The sequence below is a fragment of the Chlorocebus sabaeus genome, chromosome 12 (genome assembly GCF_047675955.1).
Source record: "Chlorocebus sabaeus isolate Y175 chromosome 12, mChlSab1.0.hap1, whole genome shotgun sequence".
Lineage (NCBI taxonomy): Eukaryota > Metazoa > Chordata > Mammalia > Primates > Cercopithecidae > Chlorocebus > Chlorocebus sabaeus.
The window spans coordinates 100,907,791-100,933,486 of NC_132915.1; the positions used below are offsets into that span (position 1 = coordinate 100,907,791).

Below are 25,696 nucleotides of genomic sequence, written 5' to 3' on the forward strand. Positions count from 1 at the left end.
AATTCAAAGGCTCATTCTATCACAAGGTAAAAGCTTTCTATAGACTTAATTCACTGGAAAACAAAAGGTGCAGGCAAAGGCCAAGTCATATGGCTTGGAAGTAAACCAAAACCTAAAGAGAAAAGGAAGTAAACCAAAACCTAAAGAGAAAGGCAGGTTTTATGGCATGCCTGGCATGATAGTGGCAATAGGGATGATGGCAGCTGATGTCCACTGAGCGCCTACTGTGGACTGTTTTCTATGCATTCAGTTAAGACAACAACCTTGCAAGACAGGTATTATTATCTTTATTTACAGAAAAGACAACTGAGGTCAGAAGGGGCTGAAGACTTCCCTAACTTCACAGCTTGTAAAAAGGACAGTTGGGCTGTGGACTGGGGTTGGTTTGGTTGCAAAGCCCATGCTGTTTCCACTGAGTCTTGCTGTCACCCCCAGCTGAAGCGGGGCCATCTGGTCTCTCTAGGGAGAAACAGCTTCCACTGAGCCATGGGCCCTGTAACCTTATCCAGTAGGAGGAAGCACCACACAGTGGTACAACCTTTGGCCATTTGGCTTTGAGTCCCTACTCCCCTACTAGCTGTGTGACCTCAGCAAGTCCTGAAACCTCTCTGAGCTTTAGTTTTCTCGTTTATAAAATGAATATGACAACTGATTCAAATAGTTGTTTTAAGGATTAAAGTGTAATGGAAAAAAGTGTCTGGCAGATCACCTGGCCAAGTTTGAGTATTCATAAGTGGTAATTATTATACCTGTAACTGTATATGCAACTTAAAACCACAGATCAATGGAAGCAATTATGACCTCAAAGGTGTTATTTAACAGATGAGTTAATAACAATAAAATATCCTAGTGCTTTCTATGCTATAAGAATACATGTTTGTACATTCAGAAATTCATATTAGTATCAACAGTGTCTAAATTATGTATTTTTAATTTTTGTGAGTTCTTTCCCATTTTATTACGAGTATTTATAAACCACAGAAAAGTTGAAAGAACTGAACATTGGAAACCCATATACCCATCACCTAGACCTACAGTTAACATTTTACAATACTTGCTTGATCACATATCTATAAATCCATTTTTAAAAATGCATTTCAAATCAAGGAGGAGACATTACTACATTCACTCTGAACTACTTGAGCGTACACAGCATTAACTGAAGCTCAATATTTGTTTAAGATTCTCTTTTTACTTTTAGGTAAAATTTACATGCAATATATGCACAAATTGTACAAATACAATTTGACAGTCTGACAAATGCACACACTTGGCAACGGCCGCTCCCGTCAATATATAGATTCCCAGTCAATATACAGATGATTAGCTTTATTCCAGAAAGTTCCCTCCTCCACATTACATTTTAAGTGAGGAAGCTGTGGTAAATGGAAAAAAACACTGGGCTCAAGAATCAAAGGGACTGGGTTCAAATCTCACCTCTATTACTCATTAGAAACACATACAAGTGTGCACACACGCACTCCATGTCCTCTCTTTCTCTCTGTATCTATGTATATCCTTGGCTTTCTACCATAAAAAAGAGATAATGCCCATCTCACAAGGTCTTTTGTAAAGGTTAAATACAAAAATACCTGGAATACAGTAAGTGTTCAGTAGATGCAATCAAATTGGAATCATTACCTTGGTACTTTCTACCTTTCTCCTACCTCTCTCCAATCTGAGGATATTGTCTTCAAAAAGAAAAGTAAGGACACACACACAAAAAGCAGTTGAAAAAGAGATGAGGGGGAAAAAGGCATCTCTCTGCATAGGCAGTACTCTCCCAATTTATCCACTCTGACTTCAGCTAATTAAACATCTGTCTCAACGGTCTTCTCAGCAAATTAGTCATCCCCACTTTGTGACATTGATTGTTGGTTGCAGCCTTTTCCCCACTTGCTACCATTCCCAGAAACTTCTAGGAGTTTACGCACCAGGCACATGGCAAGGAATGATGCAGGGTCCCCATTAACCCCCTACAGTTGCCCTTGGTGCCAGTGCTGTTCATAATGCTGCCAGGCATGTCCTTAGATCTGCCGCCCCAAAATAAACCGATTAAGGGGTAACAGTGTTTTTGTCTATGTTTCTGATTTCCAGATTATGATGCATTTTCTAGATGCTATGTACATGTACCAGACTAAAGTATTTAATAAACATTTAACTAAAAATCTGTTTTTTAAACTAGTGTTGATGACAAAGCAATCAGATAACAGAAGTTCTCAAATGGGAGGTGAATTAAAGTCTGGTAGATTATTAGACAGCTTTTTCTGAACATATAAACAAAAGCTTTGCCGGTGCGCAAAGGGCCAGCAGGCAAACAAGTGAAGCTGTGTGGCTTGGATGTGTGATCCATTTCTCTACATGATGGTGTGTGTGTGTATGTATGCTTATACACCTGCTTTGGCAGGAAGCAGGGGGAAGTGAGGTGGGGGCGAGCTGTATTCTGAACTACAGAGCACATCTTAAAAATGGTATTCTGAAATCAGGCTTTTTCTCAATCCTTTTTCCCATTAAAATAGTCGTGACTGACCAAAGAACTATCTTTTAGAAAGATAAAATGGCTAATACACACATTTAAAAATACTAAACAACACTAAAGACCCAGAAATGCAAATTAAAATGAGATACTGGCTGCTAACCATCAGTTTGGCAAAAATTAAAGACTGATAACATTCAGTGTTGGTAAGGAGCTGGGAAAAAGGGCATTCTCACATACTGTTAGAATGTCAAAGAATGAGCATAAGTTGGTTTTTTTTTTTTTTTTTTTTGAGACAGAGTCTCCCTCTGTCACCCAGGCTAGAGTGCAGTGGCATGATCTTGGCTCACTGCAACCTCTGCTTCCCAGGTTCAAGCAATTCTCCCTGCCTCAGCCTTCTGAGTACCTGGGATTACAGGCACCTGCCATCTAACCTGGCTAATTTTTGGATTTTTAGTAGAGACAGGGTTTCGCCATGTTGGCCAGGCTGGTCTCAAACTCCTGACCTCAGGTGATCCACCTGCCTTAGCCTCCCAAAGTGCTGGGATGACAGGTGTGAGCCACTGCATTCAGCCAGGCATAAACTTTTTGAAAGGCAATTTTTCCTCAACATTTTAAATAAATATTTGACAAGCAATCTATATTTAAAATCTAGCACAAATGTGCCCAATGAATATTCAAACAAGATTGTTCACTGCATGTTTTTGTAATACTGAAAATTTGGAAATAATCTAAACATCCTTCAATAGAGAGCTAAGTTGAACAAATTATTAGTAAGAAAAAATGTGTGGTCACTCTAATATAGAATAATGCTTATATTACTGAACTAAAAAAGTAAATGTACTATCATATATACCGTGCGACATAATTACCCTAAAAACCTTAACACATGTGCATTTTTCATGAGTTCACTTAACAAGCATTTACTGAGTATACTATTTGACAGGTACCTTGACAGGTGTTGATTATGTAAGTGATTTAAAAAACAAAAACAAAAAACAAGAATCCTGTCCACATGAAATGTATAACCTATATGTATATCTATATGTGAACTGAAGGAAAAAACCAAAGGATTTACACCAAAGGAAGTTAGAGGAAACTTTCATTTTTTACTTCACACATCTCTAAAATGTTTGCTTCTTCCCCGACAAGTATTTAATTTCATTTTAAAAATATCTTTAAATGCCACTACCTTCTTTTGATACTAACTCCAGGAGATCTGGCCACAGGTCAAAGCTATTTCAGTTCTCCCAAACTGTGCATTTAGCTCTAATGAAAGAAACCAGATGTTACCATAGTGTCCACCCCTGTTTCCTGACGAGCAGCTTCTACTCTTCTGCACCCTTAATTCAGGGCTCCATTATCTGTTGGACAGATTTCTTGAGAGCCTCTGCACTTCCCTGCTTCACATTCTGTGGCCTCTAATTCATTTGTACAATACAGATGAGTGTTTCCTAACAGAAATTCTGATTATATATTGCCCTTCTTTCAACAGATCCCCTCTGCCATCAGAATACAGTTCACATTCAACACAGCTTACATATGGACATAACCTAGCTCCTGATGACCACAGCAGCCTGAACACTCTTTCCCATCCCTCTTTACCTGCCTAGTTTCTATTCATCTTCAGATTTCAGCCAGATGAGGAGCTTGGGATAGTCTTCCCTGACTCCCCAGGATGGAACCAGGGCTCCCTGCTCCCTATGTGCACTCAGGCCCTATACTTACTTCCATGGTATCATCCCTTGCATGGTATTATAATTGCCTGCTTATTCCAACTAAACAGAAAGCTCCTTGAGAGCAGGAACCATTTCTTGGTCTTTACAAAATTCTTAGTGCCTACATAATGCCTGTTACAAAACAAGCTCCCAAAACATGAATGCACTTCTATTTTTAAGCTCACTTACCAGGCCTGGCCTGGTCGGATCTGGCCCTGCCTAGTTTCTGTAGTTTATTCTCTGCCCTCTTCCTGCTCCAGTGATTTGGAACTTCTATGTATTGTGACTACATCTCAAAACATGTTGTCTCCTCTACTTAGAATGTTCTTCTTCTCATTTACCCAACTGGCAAAGTTCTAATTAATCTTCAAGAAGCCATCAAATAAATCACCCCAGAGCATCTTTTCTCAGTCCCCTACCCAACCCAGTAGTTTCAAGTAGGACTCCCTTACCTGTGCTGCTTTAGTAGTTTATATACATCTGCTTGTCAATTTACACATTTTAATCCCTCTTTTTCCGTGTACTCATTGGGTTTTCCACCTGATTTCTAGTGCAGCGTGGCAGAAAGCAGGCAGCATTTGATGACAGTTGAACTAAACAGAGCATCTCGGAGCCACACAGAGCTTAAGAGCACACATGGCTCTGTCCTCCAGTGCCTTGATTAATCCTCACTCAGCCTCTCCCATGTTAAGAGTTGAGGAAAGTGAGGCTTTGAGAGGTTAAGTACATCATTACACACATATACAGTTTCCAGAATTTCTTAATTCTGAGATAGATTTTCATTTTTTAAAACATTTATAAAATGAGGATGCAGTTTACAATCAATATGTACATTTAATGTAGTAGTATTTCCTAAGAAGCTATTATTAAATTGGCGGTGCTCTAGAATCGGCCCCTAGTGAACCCAGGAGAAGGCTGTCTGACTTCTAAGTGTGTGTGTGTGTCTCCCATACCACCAAATAGCCTCTCGGGGCATATGTCTTTTTTCTTCCTTTCAGTCTGCTTTTTCATTAATCGAATCCACACTTGTGACTGCCCAGATGAAGTGAATGAATAGATTTTATAATGAAAAAGGAACTTCTGAAAGATTAGCGACTAGCAGGAAGAGTAAATGCTGGTCAAACATAGTTTTGGCAAATGATATATTTCAAGTTTTTCTGATGTGGCAGTCGCAAGAGCTCATAACACCCTTCTAAAATAATTGGGTCTCTAAAGTGGTTCCAAAAGATTTTTGCTTGACATAAATTCTCTAAATTTCCAGGCTTTCTGGATAAAATAGTTGATTGCAATGCCATCTTCAATGTGCTGTGCTCTATATTTGGGAAGATCCATCAGGAGCCTCAGAGCACTCCAGACAGGGAGAGGCTCAGGTGAGATGGAACAGTAAGATAAAGAGGCAGAGAAAGGAGGAAGGCAGGAATATTGAACTCGGAGCTCCTTGCCTGGGGCACTTCTGAGTCACACATTTAAACACTTTAGCAGCCTAATTTACTGTAGCATTTTCCCAATAGGTCACTGGATATCGAGTATCAGGTCTTCATTTCCTATTCATCTCCCACGCATGAGAGGCATCAGCATGATTATTTATTCTTCCATAAGGAGGAACAGTTGTCTGCAGAATTTACTGCCTCTTTTTTGACAAAGATCACTTAAACAGTTCTATTTTCCATCCATCCATTCATTCATTCATTCATTCACTCATTCCGTGTTTATTCTTTTAAGGATTACCTGCTACAGCATAAAGAAACCACAAATCTGTGTCCCTGGCTTACAAACTCGACTTTGATAGAAGAAAGAATACTGGATTTTCTGTATCAATTGCACATGAAGTAGGACTCTCTGTTCAACCCTATAGCCAGAACATTCTTTAGCTTACATTAGCCTTCAGAGGGCATTTCAAGCTAGAAGAGTGTTAAAAACCCTACTCCATCTAAAATATATATGGGTTTCCCTTTTCCACAGGGCAGCTTAGGACAGGTGTATGTTGCTTTAAGAAAGCTAGACATAAAACATTAAAACTGACACCAATACAGACAAATTGTGCAATTACAAAAAGAATTCCTGGCTTTATATCCAGATTCACCACAGGGTTCCTTTAAATGCTGCACTTCCCTAGTGCATTTAGATCTCAGAATCAATGAACGTTTCTGTTTACAGAATTTTAAATTTGTTCTCCCATTAGGGTTCTAATAAGCAACATGGTACAAATAAAAAGAGTATAGGCTTTGAGGTCAAAAAAGCCTGGGCTCCAATTTAGATTCACCATTTACTTACTGAGGAAACTTGGGTAAGTTTAACCTCTTAGAGCTGAGGAAAGTGAGGCTCAGAGAAGTACATCATTACATATACTGTTACCATAGGTCCTTAATTCTAAGATGCACCTCTTTTTTTCCTTTACTTTTAACATTTCTAAAGCCTCATCTTCAAAACAGGCATAATAAAATCTACTTTCCAGGGCTGCTGTACAGATTAAATGAGGTAGTATTTCTAGGTACACCAAGGTACTCCATTCATTAGCTCCCATGTCCTTGAAAGGGGTCCTCCTTTTGGAAAGACCAACTCCTCCCCTGGCACACAAATCCCTTTTAAAATACCTCCCCCTGCAATACAGGGTCTTGCTCTGTCACCCAGGCTGAAGTGTAGTGGTGTGATCATGCCTCACTGTAGCCTTGACCTCCTGGGTTTAACCAATCCTCCCACATCAGTCTATGATATATTATTGAGTTAAAAAAGTAAATGCAGTATCTATATACTGTGTGACATAATTACCCTAAAAACCTTAACACATGTGCATTTTTCATAAGTTCACTTAACAAGCATTTACTGAGCATACTACTATTTCTAGTCATACTACTATATATTGGACAGGTACCAGTCACTGGGACTACACACGTGTGCCACCACGCCTGGCTAATTTTTAAATTTTTTTAGTGAAGACAGGGTTTCACTATGTTGCCCAGTGTGGTCTCAAACTCCTGGGTTCAAGCGATCCTCCTGCCTTGGCCTCCCAAGTGTTGGAATTACAGGTGTGAGCTACTGTGCCTGGCTAAAATACTCTTAATAAATAATAAATTCATCTGTCTACAACTTTCTCAGTCTATCTGCAATGAAAGTAAGACCTACTGTGTGTGGTATTTTGGTGACTGACCCTGCTGCAGCCAGTCTACTACAGCAGGTCCGCAGTGGGTCACAGGCTCGAAATTCTGCACCTCCCCATGGCCTTGGGTGCCCAGGGTCTCTGCCTGATCTGTATCCCTCTGTCATAAGGCAATCATCAACTCTGTATTTTTTTCTCCATTTCTTTCAAGTTCTTTTATTTCTTTGTGTTCATACTCTCTGTGTGTCTCTTATCCTCTTTGGGCCTCAGTGTATTTCACAGTGGTTAAAAATTTGGATTTAATTCTATACAGACTCGTATCTTAAAACTCTCTCTGGTTGCTGTGTAAACAACAGACTGGAGAGAGGCCAAGAGCACGAGCACAAAAACCATCCAGGGTGCTATTTCAGCAGTCTAGGTGGACAGTCATGGTGACCTGGACCCATCCAACAGAGATGAAGACAACTAAATGGATTCAGAATCTATTCCAGAGGTAAAACTGACAAGACTTGTTAATGGATAAGATGTGGGGAGACAGTGCAGGAAAAATTCAAGACTGACAGCTGGGTATGTGGCTCAGGTGAATGGGTAGATGATGGTGCCACTTACTGTGCAGAGAACCTGCTTTATCTCCCTTAAATGATCAATTTTACTATAATTTTTTTTTTTTTTTTTGGCGGGATGGGGGGTTAAGTAAACTGCAAAGTAATCTTAAATGTTCTTTTTACACTAAAATATGGCAAGCCACTCTTTGATTGGCATTGTCCCTGCCTTGCTCCTAAACTGTTCATAGCTTAAATGTGAAAGTCATTGTTTAAATGTCAATTTCTCAGACAGGGGCTCCCTGAACACCCTATAGGCTGCAGAGAGCTCCCCTCCATTCTATCATTCTCCCTCTCAGCCCCTTATGTACACTCTTGCTCTAGAATAAGATCCTCCTTAGGTCTGACACAGGGGAGCACGTCAGTGAATGTACGACACAGCTACAGATACATTATGGATCGATATTTACATTTCACATGAATTTGTAAGATACAACTTAAGAGTCCAATGATGCCATCATGAATTGTCCCTCAGACCAGAACCCCATACCCTGTCGTACATGTTTACTCCCCCTCTGCTCCTAGCAGTACTTTGCGGAATAACGTTTGAAAAGCCCCGTAGACTATCTCACTGGTGACATTCTAGGGGTCTTGTGAAAACAAAGTAAATCAGCAAGCAATAAGGTGCTCTGTGACTCTAAACAGATAGAGTTAGGAGGGAGTCCACCTGACAAAGCTAACACTTCTCTTTCAAGTTCTTCGTGAAATTTTATAAAAGTAGGAATGAATGTCACTAGGTTTATTAACAATACTATAAGAACTTTTTAAAAGAATCTTCAGACTAATAAAAATTTGTCTTTCATATCAAAAGAATGGACAGGAATAAGAAAAAGTTAATATGCTCCTGTTCAATCTTTCCACAGACAATAGAGAAAATCACCTCTATTTTATAATGAGACTATTGTGACAAGTTATGCGGAAAACTATTCTGCTTAGTAAACCCCACTTTGACACTCTCTTTTGTAGATTAAGAGGTATCTATATTTCTGTGTCAATGTTAAAAACTGAAATTGATCACTTTCTCAGCAGTGTGTCTGTCATGTCCAACATAATGCTTCAGAAGACTGGGAAGGACTGATGGTTAACAGCATTTTTAAACAACAACAACAACACCACAGTACTAAGAAACTCAGAAGGTCACTGATTGTGAGGGTAACTTTGACAGAGGGAGAACTTGAATTAAGGCCTTTATTCACTAAATAACAGTTTAGTATATTTTACTGCCTAAATCAAGGGACCTGACAAGCCACTCTTTACTGTGTCAAAAACACACCCACCCAACTGTTAACATGAATAAAGAGGTTTCATCTAATTCTTCTAAAACTGGATTCTCCAATTACAATTTTCTTAAATAGTAGGGACTTCCTGCCAATGCAGGTAGATTCCAAATGTCAAGTGGGTCAGTGAAAAAAAAAAAAAAATGAAAGGTTGAAGAGAAACTTTAAAAGAGACATTTAAAAATAGGCATAAAAAATAGACCTTAGCAGAGAATTGACTGAAACATACTGTGAAAAGACTACTATAGTATATTCTTTTCACATGAATATTAATAGGAAAAAAACCATGCAATGTTCATAGTTATGAGTTGACGAAATAATTATAAATAATGCAAATCAAAATTTTAGATCAGTTACAAGTGTCTGTAAATGACAGTCTATCCTAAAAAGCAGAATGATTTTAAAACCCTAAGGGCTTCAATTGACAAAGCTATTTACCTAAACAAAGAAGAGTTATTTTGCTCAAATACATACCAACTTCTGATTTTCACAAATGAAAACTGGGGAAGGAGTGCCACACTGAAGGACAACAGAGCAAATATTAGGACTGCCATTAGGCCTACATTTTGATTTAATAATGAAATAGTTTAAGTTCTAAATTTATTATTATGATCAAACAAACAGTTGTGTAGTCAGTCTGGAAAAAAGGTAAGGGAAGAGAAATGTCTGTGGGCAATTAACAAGTTCACTGTTAGCCTATCAAAGGATTTCTGAAATCTTGTTTTAGCACAACTAACCTCTGTGATAACTACTGACTCTACATGGCATATGTATTTTGATTTGAAGTGGTATTTCCCTCCTTCTCCACTGAAGTTCAATAAGGGTAGCAAAGAGACAAGTGCTGTTCTGTACTCAATCAGGTAAAAGCTGTTTGATGACAGGGCTGCTGACTCTAATTCTGGCCCAGATATGGGGCATGGTAGGCACATTTTTGAAAAGACTAAGCTGGTCATTGTGACAGAGGCTCAGGAAATGCATCTCTTTCCACCAAGTTCATGACTAAGTTCACGTGTCATAATAGGTAACTAATAGGTATTTCATAGCCAGCTGTGAGCACCAACAATTTTTAAAGTACTTTCTATGTGTTACTTTCTATGACAAGAGGATTTTCCTCTTCTCATTAATCACTCTCCAAAAAACTCTACTCATACAAAAGTTCAAAAACACAAGATGTACCCTGCCTTTATCAACCTAAGCTTAAAAAAATATCTTTACCAAACTGGAGATCCTTCTATTTTATGAGACCAGACTTATTAAAGCTACAGAAGGAGCTTCTTTTGTTAAAAAGCTTTTTGGATTAAGAAAATAGACAGTAATTTATGTAAATGTATCAATCTCAATTGGCTTTTCTTGTATGAAAAGGAATAAATAATGCAGATCACTGTTTTTCAGATAACCGAGTCCTAACTCTTTGCCAAGGATATGGCAAAGATTCTGATGGAAATGGCAGTAATGTGTACACAAAGGTGAACATAAATAAATGCGTGTATGATAAGCGCTGGGAATGGACACAGAAAAACGGGTATGCAATTGGACAGAGACGACGGGAGACAGAAGGAAAGATACTGGCTCAGCTGTTATCTAAATAAGTTCACAGGAGTTTCATGGTATGAAAAATCTATGACAGTGGAATTTTTACTAAGAAGCTTAAAAAAGTTTCACCTTCTCCTTGGACAATTCAGAATAAGGCCTTCTTAGAATATAATGCATTATATCACAAATATACTTTTATATAAAATATTTGGGAACAAAACAAGAGTAAAGAACCAGGATCCAAAAGAGTGTATGCCTACTAAATATCTTTGATAAGCTATTCTATTGGCACCTGGAACCCCAAAATATCCACTTTTCACTGGGAAGGAGTGGCTGTGCCTCTTCAATCATCCCCTAAATGCAAAGAAGTTTGACCCCCATGCAATGGATAAAAGTCACCCAAAAAATGAACAAAAGAGGTGTTTGGAAAAACCAGAACACCATTCATCCCAGCTAACGACTTGTTCATTATGAGTGATGATGGATAAAGACTTCTCATGCTGAGATGAAATCAAGATTTATATGCATTGTTTCCTCTCCCAACTTGTGGGAAGATCATCATCATTTAATTCTATCTCTGCGGCCAGTGATGGGCATCCAGAGAGCTGGTTATCAAACGGCGCAGTCAGCTGGCAAAAGCCGAAACGTGCAGTTGGCACATCTGGACGGAGCCGCCACAGCCGAGGGTGAACAATGACTCCTGGCAAGCATCCAAATTGCTTGCAGACGCTAGCAGGTCTCATCTACAACCGCCCCTACCAGCATCTCTCTCTCTCTCTCTTTTTTATGAGAATCAGATTTTCATTGCTCCATTCAATTGCTCTCCTCTGCCATTTTTTACAGCTCTTATCGTTCCCCTGGAATATGGCCTTGAGACAGCTCATCCGTGTCCTTCACTGTGTTATCTCTTCTAACTTTTATTAAAACTTCAGCTTTCATCTGAAGATAGCTAATTAAATCTGGAACAGATTATATGCCCCCCCTTAAAAAGAGCACAAAACTATTTTCTTCAGCGCCAGCAATGCGTTTTTTCCTTTCCAAAAGGTGAAATCAAAGGTGTTTAAGAAGTCTCTTTATTTACAGAGCTAAGATATTCAACATGAGTTGATTTATATTAAAGTTGTCTGTGATATGACAGATCTTTGAGCTATTTCTCAAGATAATTATTTCTCAATCCTGGTATATATGCTTTAAATATCACAGCTAATACTATAAGCATATTTTCCATATAAAGTTGGGTAATGAGGAGTTAGGTTATTTGTGCACATCAAGTGACTTGCCTTTTTGTCTTTTTTTTTTTTTTAAAGGGTTGCCCTCATTTGATAAAGATGAAGAGAAATTTTTCTTTTCTTCCCCATACCAGAAACATTAGTAACTAAAAGTTCTCCCATGGGAAATTATGTGAAAACATGAAATTAAAGGTAGTGATTCAAGTTTAGGACTGATTCGGTTTTCAAGACAGCTTTACATCAACTAATCATCAGCACAAGTAGCTCTGTCTGAATCTACCACAAATTATTAATGAAGGAACTTCCACAATTGATATGAATACATTCTTCTCACATATGCCACTGAGCCAGTCCCTTTCTGAGGCCCAGGGGCAATGTACAATCACCTTTTCTTGTGTAGATCTGCTAACCAAACCTTCTAGCAATGACATCTGAAACAATCTAGCCAGTCATCACACACACATGCCTTATGCCCTTTTAATAAGGGTTAAGCTTCTACTACTGCGAGAATATGATTTAACTATCCCACCTGAAACTTTCTGGGATCCTTTTCTTCGCTTCACTGCCTTTAGTAAGATTTCCTTCATGGTAACCTTTGTGTTGTCCACCTGAATAAGGGAGAATCCATGAGCAGCATTTCTGTAGGAAAAGACAAATATTACATCATCACCAACATTCATCCAGAGAGATGTTACTGCGATCTTCACTGTGTTTAAGCAAGTTTTAAAGTAAGTGCATACTGAGGTACCAATTATTTAAAAATAGGTTGAATAGATATACTTCTAATGGTGGGGGATGGGAGGGGTGGTGATAAAAGATTCTAGCATGAGCAGTTCCAAGTGAAAGAGAGCTCAGGCTTAGGGAAGGTTTTTCTAATTTGTCCAAGTTGAACCTAAGTGGTCTGTGTGGGTCAGCAGCAGGGTTCCTAGTGTTGGCTTCCAAACCAAATCTTGCAACAAGGATTGACAACTGATAAACTTGGCTTGTATCAGTAGATGTCACTACAGGCAGATACTGCCATCATACTAAGCTAATGGAGCCCCAGACAAAAAAAAAAAAAATGTCATGTGGGGCCAGAGGGCAGTAATACCCCAAAGTAACTGAGAAGGAGGAAAATAAAATGCTCTAACTAGCTAGTAAATATATTTGTTTATTCATACACATACACTTGCTTTTTTTTTTTTTTTTTTTTTTTTGAGATGGAGTCTCACTCTGTCACCCAGGCTAGAGTACAGTGGTGCAATTTTGGCTCACAGAAAACCTCTGCTGCCCAGATTTAAGCGAATCTCCTGCCCCAGCCTCTCCAGGAACTGAGATTACAGGCGCCTGCTACTGTGCCTGGCTAATTTTTATAGTTTTAGTAGAGATGGGTTTCACCATCTTGGCCAGACCGGTCTTGAACTCCTGACCTCATGATCTGCCCGCCTCAGCCTCCCAGAGTGCTGGGATTACAGGCGTGAGCCACCGCACCAGGCTGTATTTTTTTTTTAATACAGTCTATACACTTCAGTATGAATACTTTAATCTACTTAGTCCTAGAAAGTCAAAATACTAGCTGAAGCACAAGTAATTATAAGACAAAACACTAACACTCCTTGTAAGCTTCCAATTAATCAAACTGGGTGGGGGAAAGGCTTCATCTAGATTGGAAAAAAACTGCTAAGGAACAAGTACTCTAAAAACAGAAGCCCATCTCCTGTGTGAGGTATAACTTCACCAAGACTGTTAATTGCAATAGCAAGTATCACAAATACTACTCACTACGCTTGGGCACTGGAACAAAACAGACCAATTCCAAGTAGCTCATGTAACAAACGGGACCCAAGTTTCCAACTATGGAACATGGGAATTGCCACAAGGAGTTTGGTCGCATTCCCATTTCTCCATAAGAATCTCTAAAGGGAACATGGCCAAAAAACATGGCAGAACTTCATATTGACAAGAAATCTGAAAGAAAAGCCAAGCCCCAAGCTAAGCTCTGGAAAAGCTCCCCAATGGTAGGACAGGCTGGGAAGGGTCTTAAGCCTAGGCTGGACCCAACCAGGTGGCTGACTCTCCATAGGGGCTGGGGGTCGATCTCAAAACCAAGGACCTAATTTGCTTCCCTAATACAGAGACATCTCCACAACCCTCCTCTCCATACGGCTTGCTGTTTAATCCTTGACATTCCATTTGTTAAAAAGCAAAAGCCGAAGCTGGTCTGGCCAGCACCATCATCCATTTTAACTTGGTCAAGTTCTTGCTATCGAACAGCAGGCCTGAGAACTGTCAAGCTAATTTTACTGAACACTCTGTTACTGAATCATGCCTGAGTCCCGGCCATTCTTTACCTCAGAAGCTGGACCCCATCCCAGAACAATCTTTAAAAGTTTATTTTACTGATCAAAGCAAAATAAGAAAAAGCTCTTTTTAAAAAACTATATTTAGGGAGCGATGCAGTAAGTGATACTTTGGCAAGAGTACTGAAATGTAAAGTGCCTTGTGCATTTATAAACTTGGGGGTATTTGCTCTGGCGCTAGGCCAGTGTGTGTTTGGAACAAATGCCAGTCAACCACGATCAGATTTGCCTTCCCCTGCTTTCTCCTCAGAAGTCAGTATGTGCTCCATCTGTGACAATATGTTGGGCGATGGATGAGTAGGGCCTAAAAGAGAACACAAGTTCTCGGGTACTCACAAACTAGTACTGGCCTGGACCTCATGAACTGCCATCCACCTGGTTCTAGCGGAACTACTGTAGATTTCAGTCTGCTTAGAAATTGCTTACGTTTCCTCCTACTCTGCTGCCGGCTGACAGCATTATTTCCAGCCAATACGTTTATCTTTTTCAGCAAAAGCAGACTAAAAGCTCAAAAGGAAGCCTTGTGTTTGGACTAACTTCCATAAATTAAAAGTGTCCTTTTAAAAGATTTTTGAGCAGAGGAAAATCCCCAGTCTGTATTTTTCTGTCATTTTACCAAAACGTACCTGGGTGACAAGGTTAAAGCAAGCAGAGGAAATCCCTGGCACTTATCATCCACAGGCATTACTGATAAATTGTGTGGTGGAGGAATAAAGGATTACCTTCTGTATTTTTTCATTACACTTTTCTTTTGTTACAGAATACATAAATCCATTGTGGCACAATGTAATATGTATCACCATGCTACACCTGCGGACGCTTCCGAGCGGCTGCCATGTCTGTGCAGTCAGGAATGATAAGTGAACCACCCGTGAATGTTAACGATAGTGATCATTCTGAGGTAACTCGGCTCTCCATCTTCCTTTACAGCCTCCGTGCTGAAGCCAGGGTAGCAAGGTTCATGAGAGGAAAATGAAAACAACAGCGAAGGGAAGGGGCACGCACGGCCCTCGGAATGGACCTTCGTGAGTGTGCAGTATCTTACTCTGGGGCTCCATTTCCGTCAAAACGTGCACGTTAAAAGGAGAAAGAGGTTCTGCCCTGCGTGCTGCACATTCAGGCAGACCTAATAAGAGTTTCCTCAGGTCAGTCCCACGCTCCGCTCCCTTCCCTCCAGACCAATGCCAACTTTGGATCTTGTTCCACGTCTACAGTGAGCGCTTTGTGGGGGAGATGGGCAGGGTTTTGTTTTTTGAGTAATAGCCTCATATGTTTCTGAAACGTAAGAGCATAGAATGCAAGTGGTTCTCAGCCTCCGTCTAGGTGTAAGTGTTAAGTTATGCTCCCATTTAACAAGTGGAGATGGAGACTTGCCACCACAATTTTCAGCTTGACTTCCAAACATTCTGGGTTTTATGCCTCATTTCTTTATATCCAGGACTTTTTATGGGCTTTCTAAAAAGTCTATTGAAACACATCTTTTAAAGCCTTTACTTAATGTGGGACGCTGGGTTTGAGGCTGAGAGGACAATGATCCGGGGGGGAGTGCTGGTACTAGGCAGACAGGGTGCTCCTGGTCCCAGCCTGCCTTCCCTGTGGCACGTGCTCCAGTCTCTGGGTTAGGAGCTGTGGCGGGGTGATCAGCCCTCGGATGAACAGGCAGGCTACACACAGACCAAAGTCTCGGCTCAGAAACCGCTCCTCCTCCTGCTCGCCTCAGGGACAGACAACTTCTTTTCCCTCAGAGCAGGGCATTCTAGGGACACTGAAAAGCAGCAGCTGCCCTTCCCATGGCTCCTCGGGCTGTCCATGCTGGGTCTAGGGTGAAATTCCACGTCAGGGAGCGGATGAAACACTGCCAGGAGTGCTTCAGTCAATTCAAAGTTAGGTCCTGTCAAGTCTCGTAACCACTGAACAATGTATGGGCATTTTAAAAAGAGACTCCTCACTTGTGCGCTCCGTCCCAGCACACAGCCACTCAGTTACCCATAGAGAAACTGGCATAGAGAAGTTTGTATGCCAGCATGAACCCAACACAAGCAGCCTTTCTGTACTAAGCAGTAAGCGAGAGGCAGTGGGAGCCACAGAGTCCACAGGGACGTAAGTCTTCATCTGAAAAGCTGAGATTCTATCTTTAGGAACAGAGCTGGAACCAGAACCCAAGTTGGAAGACAGCACACTGGAGAGGAAAGGGCATAGACTGGAGGTTAAATACCCTTTGACCGAAATCCCAGTTCTTTGGCTAACGGAGATGTTGCTGTAACATGTGGGAACCTCAGCTGCATCCATGAAATGAGTAGGCTACTTCCCTATAGAATTGTCACGAGGATGAAACAGACAATGAATGCCAAGCACCTCACACTATGACTGGCAAACAGTAAAGGGAGTCGATGTTAGTTCTCTTTTGTTCTCCTTGTCCTAAGTCATCATCCCAAGAGGAGAGGCCCCACTTCAGCCCCTCCTTCCCCTGCCTCCTAAGCAGAGACTGCTTATGGGCGGGGTGGGGATCTCAAAACTCACTGCCTGTCATTGGTAACACAGGGGCATTAAAATGTGTGATTTGTTGAGCTTGGTGGCAATATTCAGGGGCACTGTCAGTGAGCAGCCTGTGGCCCAAGCATCAAAGCTCCCCACGAGCTCCAAGGGGAGCACTCTGGGTTCAGTTTTCAAAGCTTTCCTTTTTGAAAGTGTTAACTACGATGCAGGTATGTTCCACCTCAACTTAATTCACTGTCTTTGAATAGTGATGATGGAAATTTAAAAATCATGGTGGTGTAAAGAATTTCAACAACATTTATTAAGAACTTTTTGATTTGCACAAGTTGTCCACTGTTGAACAATTATAACAGCAACGACTATTTATTGAACACTTTCTATGTGCTAGGTGCTGTTTTAAGCTTTTTAAAATAAATCTGTATTGACTCATTCAATCCTAAAATAGGTACAATTATTACACCCATTTTATAGAAACTGAGGCTGAAGGCATTAGGGAATTTACCTGAGATCACTCATCTATTAAAAATCCTGTTTTGGATTAAAAAATCAACAATATGGTCCCTAACGCAAGTTGCACAGTCCAATGGGAGAGAAAGACAAGAAGCCAACAAACAATTATAGTTCTGTGTGACAGCCACAGAGGTAGAGGCAAGTTCAGAGTGCTGCGGAAACAAACGTAGGGCACTTAACCCAGCCACACAGAGGTCAGAGGGCCCCAGAGCTTCCTAGTGGGGATGATGTCTCAAAATGCAGTCATCATTTAGCTCTAAACCATGCTAGGAGAGATGGTGGCAGCACCAGAAGGCAGCAGAGCCCAGTAAACTCTAGAATAAAGTGACCTGGTGTGAAGCCCCACCTCTGCTTTTATGGATAACAACATAATCACTTTAACTTCATTTCCTCATCGACAAAATGAGGATGATAATTATTCTTGGATTGTAAGATTGTTGTAAAGGCAAAATACTTCTAAAGTACTTACCATAATACCTGTCATATAATAAATGCTTATAGGCCAGCCATTAGTTTAAAAAAAAGATAAATGTTTAATAAACAGTTAACATATAATAAGCGTAAGCATTTTCTTCATATGTACAATGAATATATAATGATGAGACAATGATAATATTCAATATTTATTGAGCACTTACTTTGTTTAATCCTCCTAGAAAAGGTAGGGGCTATTAAAAGTTCCATTTTATAACAGAGAAAATTGAGGTTTGGCAAGGCTGAGACATTTGTCTGGAGTTATATAATAAGTTAATATGTTATACAACTAATAAGTCCTGAAGGCGCCAGGACTTGAACCCAGATCAGCTAGACTCCAAAGTCTGTGTTTGTTAATCCCTCCACAGCCGCAAAGTGAGTCTTAGGGACTCAGGGAAAGAAGCGACTTCCAGAGAGCACACCTTCCATGCCGGAACCACTGACCCAATCTGTGGAAAAGGTTCAACTTCCAATGTAACAAATTCAGTTTGACTATACATGTCCAGATTCTTAGAGTAATCATATGACCTACAAGATTTTTAGAGACCTCGGAGAAAGTCATGGTTTCAAAAGCCACAGTCTCAGTTTGCAGGAAGTGGGAAAAGGTTGCTAACAGCCGTTCTCAAGTCTCCAGTCCTGACCAGTTCCCAATAGTGATGAAGACATACTCTAGTTCTCAACCTGCTCTGGTCCAATTCCATGCATGTTCATTCTCCAGCATTTCAAGGTAGAAAATGGAAATACATGAGCAAGAGAAGGCCTTGTAATAACTGCAGCATGCCTGCTTTAAAGTAAGTACTTTGAGCATTACTTTATCCATAAAGAGTTGACACTAGTGTGAATGTCACATTTTGTTTCTCCTTACACTGACCAAAAATTTTTTAAAAGATCAAAGCGTACTGTGGGAGCATGCGATGTTTGACATTGGACAAAGTACTCTTTTTCAAAACAGACATTTTCCAAAAACATAACTCGCTAGACTAATGGGCAGTGAGAAGCCAAAATGACTGCCCTCCGCCTTCTCCTTGTGTATCTTTGCCAGAGTCCTTGGGACTTGCCAAATCCAGTCATGCCTGCTTAGCTTGCTCGACTGATTGTGCCAGAAAAGAAAATAAGACACAGATGTATTTGAGCTCTTTGAGATGCCAGTAAGAGAGACAGCTAATGGCTTCATTTCGACCCTCCCCTTCCAGCTGGGCACAGGTGGGGGATAATGAGGTCCCTCTCCCTAATCAAACTCAATTATTTACTACTCTATATAACCGCAAAGACATTCACATTCCGTTCAGAATATAAAACACACCGTGGGCTACTTCCAACCACTGCCACTGGGTATTTATAACAAACTCAAGTGGCTAACAGTTTGCCTTGGCAGGAGTTTAAGTGTGTAAAGTTTTGCAAACTGTTTCTGTTCAAATATGTCCTGCTGAAATGGGGTCCCAGGCGGGGTTCCATAACTGTCAGGTCACTGAACTGCATAACATGTGAGAATGTATTCACCATGCAGTGCAGACAGGATCTGGAAATCAAACGCTTCGTTCTATCACAACCTTCTGAGAAGCATCACAGTTTTTTCAACAGCAAGACTGACATTGTATTAATAAACATTCCAAGTCACTAGCCTGACATGTACATAGCAGCAGCTGACAGACTCCGACATAAGCTGAGGGGAGAACAGAGGAAATCAAAATGAGACATAGTAACTAAACATGGCCAAAGGGGGAGGCATCACCAAACCAATCACATGGGCTCAGAAATGGGAGCTCCCGACTTTGAAGATACATATTAACGAAAGCAACAATCTGGTATAATTTTTAGATACAAAGTAAGTTGATGGTTATTTAAAATGTGTGCTTTTATGGTAGGAACAAAGGGAATCCTGGCACAATTTCAAGACATTCCAGTGAGCAAAACATACATATTTAGCTTGTCTGACCTTTAAATTCTTAGAAGTGTGTAATTAATGCTTTCCATCTTTATTACTTGCTCCAATATTTCTGTCACTTTAAACAGACACAAAGAAAAATCCTTTCTTTTCTCTAGACAGTTGCTGTTGCCAAAAAGGAAATCAAGTCAGATTTACAAATACAAAATTAAACAGGCTGCATATGTTACATTTCCATACATGAGGACAATCTGGACAATGAAAATGTTTGCTAATACAGCAGAATGAAAAGAAACAACACACAGTTGGTCCTCTATGACTCAAGCAAACAATAAATAACCAGGATAATTTATACTCATATCGTCAGGCCTGGTTACAGAAAACACAAGCATCTTCTTTTATTCCTTATTCTATTTTAGCTCTGCCTCTTACCAAACATTATGGCCTTGAGTTAGTAACTACCTGTCTCTGAGCCTCAGCTTACATATTATAAAAGTGAACTGCATATAAGAAACTTTACTGATGGGGTGTGGCCAATTTTAAAATATCACAGAAAAGAAATATATGATTAAAAAAGAAATAAATAAGATAGTGTCTACTAGAGGCATGAAACTGAATGAGTGTGTGAAAATGTTCTCCCTGCCCTCCCTCCCTCCTTTTTTTTTTTCATTCTCTAGACCACAAGGCAATAGCATGTAACAAAAGGAAAGGCTTCAAGCTAATGACACCCTTTAATAAAGGTCTGGTCACTTGGGGTATACTGTGGATTTATCATCAAGACGGTACACTAAAACTCCCCACTCTTCTGAAAAGCCCAGAAAAGAGCATGAATGAACCCAGGGCATGCCTCTTTTAAAAAGCAGCTCATCTTTCCCTTTCTGCAAAGCCAAGAGAAGCCAAGGCAGTCTCTGGGAGCCTGCTGGGCCACAATGCCCAAGGCAGCCCAGCTTCTGGGCTAAGACCCTCCACTGTTACCTGATAACCCCTTACCCAAACAGCTCTTGGTTAGAACTGGTCCTTCCTCATGTTCCTCTAATATATCAAATATTTAAAGGAAAACATAAACATACACGTATATATGAGACAGTTTAACTGCTCTGACTTCTAAGGAGATTTTGACCATTTTATTGGCCTTGACTTTTCTTTCTTTTTTTTTTTTTTCTTTTAAAGCCCTTTTTCCCCCACTCCAGAGAAGAATCCTGGCATGAAACTTTAATGTCAACACATTTAAGGTAGTATTACCACAGTTGTTTTTGTCATTGCCACTTTTGAACTCAATTCAGTCTCACAAATTCTGACTAAATTAGGCCTGTGTTGGGAATGGGAGAAGGAGACAAACAAGGCAGGTCCCTATCCTTGAGAGGCACTTAGCCCACTCAGGATCTCATTCTCCCTTGTCCTACTTTGTCTAAAGGAACAGTAGGCTTTGGCTTGGTCACTGCTGGCAAGAAACACTGCTTGAGATGCAGGACACTATCTGAGTTCCAGATCTTTATCTGGTTTTGGGGGCCAGCCAAAAACCTTCCCATTCCTCCCACTCCCTACTTCTCCTCCCTGACACTGCTGATATCCAAACATCTTTACTGCTTAGGCTTAAAGTAGTCAGCAAGTTAGGGATTCCCATTTATAGACATATTTGCACTGTCCAAAATCAATCAGGAACAACGAATAGTTTAGGAATCCACTTGTAGATTTGTTAAAAGAGGCAGTTTCCATTAGCAGGCTCCTAATTTGCAAGTTGTTAGAATAATCCATTCTCCTTCGCCAAACAACAACTCTATATCCAGGGGTTTCCTGGGGCCCAGGGGTTCTAGAGGGAAGGCTAGATAGATCTAGTCCTGATTAGTAAGAACATCAGAAGACATCCAATTACACGTTCCCGCCACAGAACATTTTTCCAATGAGAAGTTCATTTAAGTTAATTAGTTCCTCTTTAAAAAATGTAAATAATTATAAAATAACAATTCACAATTTTTGTATGATGGAATGAAGACAAATTTAAAAGCAGAAATAGATCTATTTCCCAATTTTGCTATAATGGACACATATTAATTATATAATAAAAAATAATCCCATTCTCACCTTAGTGTAAAGTATTCCCACCGAGAATCCCTGACAGAAATAATAGCAACTATGTAACAATTCCTACATGCCAGAGTCTCAGCTAATATTAATAATCACAGCAGCATTTCCTGAGGTTCAAGAGCCCCCAAGAATCAACAGATGAATTTACAGACTAAGTTTCAGAATTTAAAAACCTGTTTTCTCACGGTGATGTGAGCCTCCAGTTCCAGCTACTCAGGAGGACAGTCTGAACCCAAGAGTTCCAGTCCAGCCTGGGCAGCATAGTGAGATACTGTCTCTAAAAACTTTTAAAATTAAAAACAACTTTGATTTTAGTCTAATGAAAAGCATATACAGATGTATTATCTATACATATCAATATATGTATGATATGATATGGATGTATAGATATATATAGCTATATATGCTTTTCATTGAACTAAAAGCAAAACTATATGTGTCACCACATATTTTATATATGTCACTGTTTGTGTATGGGGGGGTGTATGAGAGACAGATATAGCTGTAGGCCCCTCCTCACTCCTCATCTTCCACATTCCCCATTTTTCACCCACCTGGGGAGCCCTGAGCCACTGCCTAGAGGAGAAATACCCAAGAGAGTCACCTGGCCCACATCAGACAAATGTGAACAGGAAATAAAATTATTAGGCTGGGTATGGTGGCTCACGCCTATAATCCCAGCACTTTGGGAGGCAGAGGCAGGCGGATCCCCTGAGGTCAGGACTTCGAGACCAGCCTGGCCAACATGGTGAAACTCCGTCTCCACTAAAAACACAAAAACTAGCTAGGCATAGTGGCAGGTGCCTGTAATCCCAGCTACTCAGAAGGCTGAGGCAGGAGAATCGCTTGAGCCCAGGAAGCGGAGGTTGCAGTGAGCCAAGATCACACCACTGCACGCCACCCTGGGCGACAAGAGTGAAACTCTATCCAAAAAAAAAAGGGAGGGGAGGAAAGGGCAAGACAGAAAGAAAGAAAGAAAGAAACTTATTGGGAAAATCCAGAAGTTGACCAACAAACCTATCCCATACCCATTTGTCTATGTAGTCTATGGCTGCTCACACACTACCATGGCAGTGCTGAGTTACAGAAACTCTGTGGCCAATGGCCTAAAATATTTACTATCTGGCCCTTTGCAGAAAAAGTTTGCTGGGCTAGAAGCGGCGGCTGAAGCCTGTAATCCCAGCACTTTGGGAAGCTGAGGCGAGCACATCACTTGAGTCCAGGAGTTTGAGACCAACCTGGGCAACATAGTGAAACGCTGTCTCTACAAAAAATACAAAAATTATTTGGGCATGGTGGCGTATGCCTGTAGTCCCAGCTACTTGGGAGGCCGAAGTGGGAGGATTGCTTGAGCCTGGGAGGTAGAGGTTGCAGTGAGCCAAGATGATGTCACTGCACTCCAGTGTGGGTGACAGAGCAATACCCTGTCTCAAAAAAAAAAAAAAAAAAAAAAAAAAAAGGTTTGCCAACTCTAGGATAAGGTGGTGCGATTTGGGGGGTTATATGTTCCAGCAGGTAGAGTTATTTAACATCACTAACGAACTTATTGAAAGTCAAATGGCATTACTGCAAGCTGCATATAGAACTTGTTTGCTGAATACAGAAAAATGGTGAGATAATTCAGTGGGCACAAGAATCTCTATGAACAGTCTTGCTGGTCTCTGAAAAATCTGTGCTGTTTGGTGCCAAGTCACACTATGCACAAGTATCAGTCAGGCAGAGCCCACTTATGTACAGACCAAGCAACAGATACAGTAGAGTGACCAATGTGGCTTACCTAGGATGGAGGAAGGGGTTGGAGGTGAGCATCAGGGAGTGCTCATAGATACAGGACTTTCAGTTTTGAAACAGGGAGAGTCCTGGGCAAACCACCATGAATTGATCATACTAAGAGAAAGCATGGTGGGCCATACGCAAAGTAGAGTTTTCTAGGTTAGGAGTGGTGGCTCATGCCTGTAATCCTAACACTTTGGGAGGCTGAGGCAGGAGGACTACGTGAGCTCAAGAGTTCAGGACCAGCCTGGACAACACAGTGAGACCTTGTCTCTACTAAACATAGTTGGGCATGGTGGCACATGCCTATAGTTCCAGCTACTTGGGAGGCTGAGGCAGGAGGGTCCTTAAGAGTCCAGGAGTTTGGGGCTGCAGTGAGCCATGATCACATCACTGTACTCCAGACTAGGCCACACAGCAAAACGCTGTCCAAAAAAAAAAAAAACCATTTTCTAGTAAAGAGTATTTAAAATTTATGTGTTTGTGTAGGGGGACACATTATAAATCAATTGGCCCACTAAAATAATGGACTAGTAGTTAAAAATACACTGTTTAAAAGGATGTTAATCATGGTGTCTCATGTGAAAATCAAAAGACTCAAGTTGACAAGTAAAACATTTAACACCTAATTAAACCCAACATCAGCAATGTTTAATTTCAGCAAAACATCATATGTTACATTAAAGTTGTTAATTTGTATTTTATTAATGTTATGGTTTTATCTGTATTTAGTTTGTAATTTTGCTTAGGTTGTGTAAAAACATTGAATTTATAGCTAAACATTATAGAACTTTATATTTGCATGTATCCAAGTAGCATTATTTAAAAAACTCATTTGGATAAACATTGAGACTTTAGGAGAATTTATTTCCCTTTAAAAGAGTTATGTATGTAACTTACATTTAAAAAACTCCCTCATGACAATTCCATGAGATAGTTACTATTATCCACATTTTACAGATGAAGAAACTGAGACTTAACAAAGGTAAATAAAATTGTCTAAGGTCATGCATGTATCCAGATACTAGTGAAGCTGAACTGTGAACCCAGGTTTGCCTACATTCAAAGTCTGTGCTGTCACACTTAGAGGCAAAGATGGTACTGGAGCCCCGGGAATAGCTGGTGTGAGGGCCTCTGAAGGTCAGAAGGTGACCTGGGCCTTCCTGGCATTTGAAAGGCAGGAACAGGTGTAAAAGAGGGGAAGAGGTCTCAGAAAGCAAGGTGGGACATAGTGCTGGGTCAAGTGTCCTCCTGGCAGCTCACAGACACCTGAAGATTCAGTCATTCCTTTTCCACGAAGCCCTGTGCTGGGTGCTAAGGACACAGAGACAATAAGACTGTGCCTTCCTCATCTTCAAGAAGTTAATGGTCTTGCTATTAACTTAGAGGATGTGTGCTCATAAGAGGACTCATTTGAAAGTCTGTAGATCCTTAATGTTTACCCACTGCCCATGTTCACTGAAAGTTATTCCAGTTCGACTTTTTCAGTCCAGCTGAGCAATGTCCACCTAAACACTACCCCTCCTCTGCTATAAAACAAAGTAGGAGAAGAAGAAAAATGTACAAGTGGCAAAAAGATCTACTCAGTAACCCATTCAAGAAATACGTGTGGCAGATCTATCATAGTAATGGAGTGATGCTGAGTATTGTGGGCACAGACAATTCAGTTCTTGCTCTCCAAGGTTGTTTATTAATAGTGACAATAACAGCAGCTAACACTAAGATGATGCGTACATATGCTAAACATTGTTCTAAGTGCTTCAGATCTATTAACTCATTTAATCCTCATAACTGATCTGTGAGATAGGTATTATTATCTCCGTTTCACTGAGCCACAGAAAAGTTAAATATTCATCCAGGACCACACGCACTAGTAAGGGCAAGGCTAGGATCGGCATCCAAGTGGTCTGGCTCCAGAGTCCACCATGCCATCGCTTCTGCACTACAGCAGTGGCTGAATGTCAGTCTTAAGACAGTGAGATTCACAGGTTAAACCAACACCGGATTCCCCAGCCTCAACTTCTCGGCAGGGGGCTGGAAAGGGCATGGACTTTAAAGTCAGGGATGGGTCAAATCTAGGCCTGAGAACAATACTGCTCACCCTCAGTTTCGACGTCCCTAAACTGTTCATAAAAACTGGTCTTTTTTGGGATTAAGTGAGATAGCATATGCATAGTTGGCCCTTAGTAAGTATCAGTTCAC

The 25,696-nt window shown here is 40.5% G+C and overlaps 1 protein-coding gene across 7 annotated transcripts in view; it reads right to left on the minus strand.

Annotated features, from left to right (window-relative positions):
* The window catches only part of MAPKAP1 (MAPK associated protein 1), a 273,571-nt gene that overhangs the window by 90,939 nt on the left and 156,936 nt on the right, over positions 1-25,696 (minus strand). For all 7 annotated transcript variants that reach the window (XM_008006232.3, XM_008006231.3, XM_008006238.3 and 4 more), the window contains one exon: positions 12,462-12,571. In XM_008006232.3, the coding sequence (XP_008004423.1) occupies positions 12,462-12,571 (110 nt within the window). The remainder of the gene's footprint in view (positions 1-12,461; positions 12,572-25,696) is intronic.